This window comes from Rhea americana, unplaced genomic scaffold (assembly GCF_003343005.1).
Source record: "Rhea americana isolate MKP2758 unplaced genomic scaffold, rheAme1 scaffold_562, whole genome shotgun sequence".
Classification (NCBI taxonomy): domain Eukaryota; kingdom Metazoa; phylum Chordata; class Aves; order Rheiformes; family Rheidae; genus Rhea; species Rhea americana.
In genome coordinates this window covers 5673-9831 of record NW_028186715.1, presented here as the reverse complement: position 1 = coordinate 9831, position 4159 = coordinate 5673, and the positions used below count along the sequence as shown (strand labels likewise).

The window sequence follows — 4159 nt, the reverse complement described above, 5'->3', positions numbered from 1 at the left end:
CTCCACTCAGCACCGCGCAGCTCAGCTCAGCTCGGCTCAGCTCGGCTCAGCACGGGTCGGCTCAGCTCGACATGGCTTGGCTCAGCGTGGCTTGGCTCGGTGCAGCGCGGCTCGGCTTGGCTCGGCACCGCATCCTGTGCGAGCCAGCGCGTGCAGCAGGCTGCGGGGCCAGGAAAAGCCTCGTCGCGAGAAGAAAAACCCCAGCCAGCCAAAGCCCAAAGCGAACCGTGCCTGCCGAAGGCCGGAAAGCTTCGCTGCCGGAGTTACCGCTTAAATTAGGCCGTTAAGGAGGAGTTATTTTGAGGAGGATATGTATTATATACGTTCAGGAGAAGGCTGCACACGCAGCTCGGAAAAAAAAATATTGTTCATAACGCCGTAACTGGCTCTCGGCGCGAGGTCCAGCGCAGAGTTTCCTTTCTGCTGCTGGAAAATGTAATTCTCCTCGTATCAGCCCCCGATAACAGAAATACCGTGGGAGAAAATAACTCAGCCCGGGCGCGCCTGGGAGTCGGTGTTTCCCGGCGGCCGGGCGGGAGGCGGAGGCAGGAGCGGCGCGGCTCCCGGCGCTCCCCGCTGCAGGGGCCACGGGGACGTTTTCGTGCAGCGCGTCCTCCGCGGCTCCGGGACGGCACCGCCTGCGGAGTTACGGTCCCGGACCCGGCACGAGATAATAATTCAGCATCTCATAAAAAAAATCCCGTAGTTTATAATAAGTGAATTATTTACTGGTGACCCCCGACTAAATGCTGCGCGGCATAAATTATTGAGCGGCAGATCCGTCAAAAAGTTCTCATAAATAAGTTATCCGGTGCCGTCTTAATGTTCCCAGTAAATTACTCATTCAATCTCCCATCTAAACGCTCTCCCGGGGAAATCACTCGCTCCCGCTGATTTATGAATTAGCCCCGGGCAAATAAGGCCGATCGGGAAGCGGAGCCCCGGCGGGAGCGCCGAGGGCTTCGCCTCGGGGGTCCGGGGCCGCGGGGCCGCCGCCGCTTCCGTCACTGACTGCCGTTTTGGGGGACGAGAGTGCGTTTAGAGGAAGGAGCACGTGAACGCGACCGYGGTCGGCTCGGCCGCGGCGGGCGCCCGCCCCGCGTGAGCCCTCGCCAGAAGATGCAACCATGYGCCAGAAACAGGGGGAAATTAGTGTGCGCCGGGGGCAAAAAGGGGATTTAGACAAAAGCAGTGTCAGTGAGGAGAGGAGGCTGTGGCACCTGGCGTCCTGCAGCGCCTGGTGGGGAGTCGCCGATGGCTAATACGCGGCTGAGCACAGGCCGGCTCTCCCGGCTCTGCTGCACCTGCGGCAGCACCTTTATCCCTGCGGCTTTGACCCGCTTGCGTTTGAAACCTGCCGAAGAGTCCGGCGTGGCGAAGGGGGGCTGACACGAGCGCGAGCATCGCACCAGCCGCGTTTCCTTGGGAAAGCGAATTTCCTGCCGTTCAGTGCAAATCGGCATCCGCCGAGCAGGGGGGATCTGGGCCAGCGGCGCCCGCTGCATCCTCCCCCCCCGGAAGGCAGTTAATTACCGCCGAGCAGAGGTCGCTGCAGCAGGAGMGCGAGTAATTGCTTCAAATGAAAAAAAAAATAATAAAGCGCCCTAACGGGAGTCGGGGGCACTGCRCTGGAGTTCTCCAGCCGGCCCGGTTATTGAACCGGCGAAGGAAATTCACCTGCTTCTCTCGGCCGAGCTGCTTCTCATAAGCTCGCAGATTATTTTTCTGCTCCCTGTTTTCCCCCCGCCCAGGGCAAGCAGAAAGTGAAATCCCTTCCGCCACGGCTGGGCTCCTCGCGGCGGCAGAGGGGCCCCGCGGCCACCGGCGGGACCCTCGCCGGGGCCGGCTGATGCGCGGGCTCGTTAGCCATCCTGCTCCGGCTCTGGAAGCTGCTCGGAGACTTCAGGCTCCGTATAAATATCGTTACRATCGTTCTTATTACTGGTGCAGCTGGGCTTTCGCGGAGAAAAYGAATCGCTGATGCCAGCTCCGGCTCGGCGCGCCCCGACCCGTGCTGCAGCGTTTGCTCCCGCCGCCCTGACGCCGCGGTTGATGGGCCCTTGCTCGGACTGCCTCCGCGCGGCGCAGAGCAGGTTTTGCTGTGCCCCTGGCAGCGATCTCAGCCCCAGCTCCTCACCGACCCGCTCCTCCCCTCCCCGCGTTGCTTTTTGCCCCCGTTTGCGGAAAGCTGGGTCCCCCCCCAGCTCCCAGCAGGGAGTTTCCCTCGGTTCCCTGCCATCCACCTGGGAGACGCCTCCGCACGGACGCGGCCGGCTCCCCGTGTGCGGCGGCGTTACTGCTTTTAATAAAACACCCCTTCTTTGCAGCTCTTTTAATTGCCGCCTCGGTCTCGGGGCGGGCGGCCCCGGTGCAGGGGTGCGGGCCGAGGATGAGGATGAGGAGGGCGAGCGGCAGCAGGTCCGGGAGGCTGCCGCGGGGTCCGCGGCAGAGCCGAGGCGGCTTCGGCAGAGGGCAGCACGGAGCCGCCGAACAGGCGCCCGAGCCCGGCTGCAGCCCCCTCGGGGCCTCCGCGCCCCCAAACCGCCCCGAACCCCCCACGCCCCGGGAATGGGAACGGCCCCGGCGCTGGCTGGGAGCAGCAAAGGCCGAGAGGAAGAGGAGGGAGGAGGCAGCGAAGGCCCCGGCGGGCCCCCGGGGGCTGCGGGTCCCCCGCGCCCGACCCGTTCAGCGCCGCTGCCCCACGATACCGGCCTTTCCCCACAGCCCAGGTGCCGGCGCCGGGGCTTTAAGCCCTTCCAGACCGGCCCCGGGCCGGGGGCTCCGGCTCCCCTACGCCCCTGGCAGYGCTCGGAGCAGCCTCCCGAGTGCGGAAGCTGCTGCTGACTCAGGCAGGCAGCCGAGCCCGCGTTCCCATTCGCAGCGTTTTCTCTAAAACCCTCAGGGCTAGAAATTCTATTAAAAAAAAAAAACCCAACAACAGAAAAAAAAAAAAAGCCATGAAAGCTGAAGCTTCTGCTTCCACCAAGGGCTTAGCCCGCTCCACTCCACTTGGAAAGCTTCCCTTCCCCGGAGCCTGCAGGCAAGAGGATTTTCCAAGCCGCTAATATCTAGGGCCTTTAGTTAGAGCTTATAAAGTTTTCAAAAGAGAAATAGAAGGAGGAAAAGATAAAAGTATCTGTGTGCTGGGGAAAGGAGGAGCTGCCCGGCGGCGCGGAGGCGAGCGGAGCGGCCCCGGCCCCGCTCCGGCCCGGGGCCCCGGGCAGCAGCCGGGGCTGCCCCTGCCCGGTGCTTCCCGGGGCCGGGATCCCCCGTCAGCGCCCCGCACTAACGACCCGGCGAACAACCCCCAGCGCACGCACACGCACACGCACACGCACGCACACACGCAGCCGTCCGTGCACACGCACACCACGCAGCGCACCCACACACACATGCAAGCCGGCACGCTCGCATGTGCGCCCACATTTGCCCAGGCACGAGCACCCTGAGACGCTTGCACACGTGCACACACACACCAACAAGCACCCCAACACGCATGCGCACAAGGAGGCCAGCGTGCACACCCATGAAAGCACCCYAGCGTGTGTGCACACACACCAGCAYGCACAATATATACACCAACATGCACACACATGCGCAAACCACCAACATACATGAACACACAAACACACCCTACGTGCACACTCACACAGACCAATATGCATTTACACCCGCACCATGCATTGAACACACACTAGCACGCACACACCAAGAACACACACAGCAGCATGCACACACTCAAACATGCACATATGTACACACAAACATGCACACATGCACCCCCACCATACAAACATACACATGCACACACCAGCATGCACAAACACACGGGAACATGCACATATGCACACACGAACGTGCAAGCATGCACACACAAACACGTGCCCGCGCACACAGCAGCACACACAGACACGCACGAACACGCACACTCGAACGTGCGCACACGAACGTGCACAAGCACACACGAACGTGCATACGCGCCCGCGCACACAGCAGCGCGCACGGGCACGCGCAGACATGCACAAGCACACGCGAACCCGCGCACATGCACACACGACCGCGCGCCCGCGCGCGCCCGCGCACACGGCAGCGCGCACGGACGCGCACGGACACGCAGGACACTCGCTCCCCGCCTCCCCCCCCCGCTCCGCGCGGCCGC

At 62.9% G+C, this 4159-nt stretch overlaps 1 protein-coding gene across 1 annotated transcript in view; it reads right to left on the bottom strand.

The window, feature by feature from the left end:
* Positions 1-1463, bottom strand: part of CD244 (CD244 molecule) — a 6297-nt gene extending 4834 nt beyond the window's left edge. The window contains exon 1 of the mRNA XM_085318934.1: positions 1221-1463. Within this exon, the coding sequence (XP_085175060.1) occupies positions 1221-1463 (243 nt within the window). The remainder of the gene's footprint in view (positions 1-1220) is intronic.
* Between the last annotated feature and the right edge of the window lie 2696 nt (positions 1464-4159).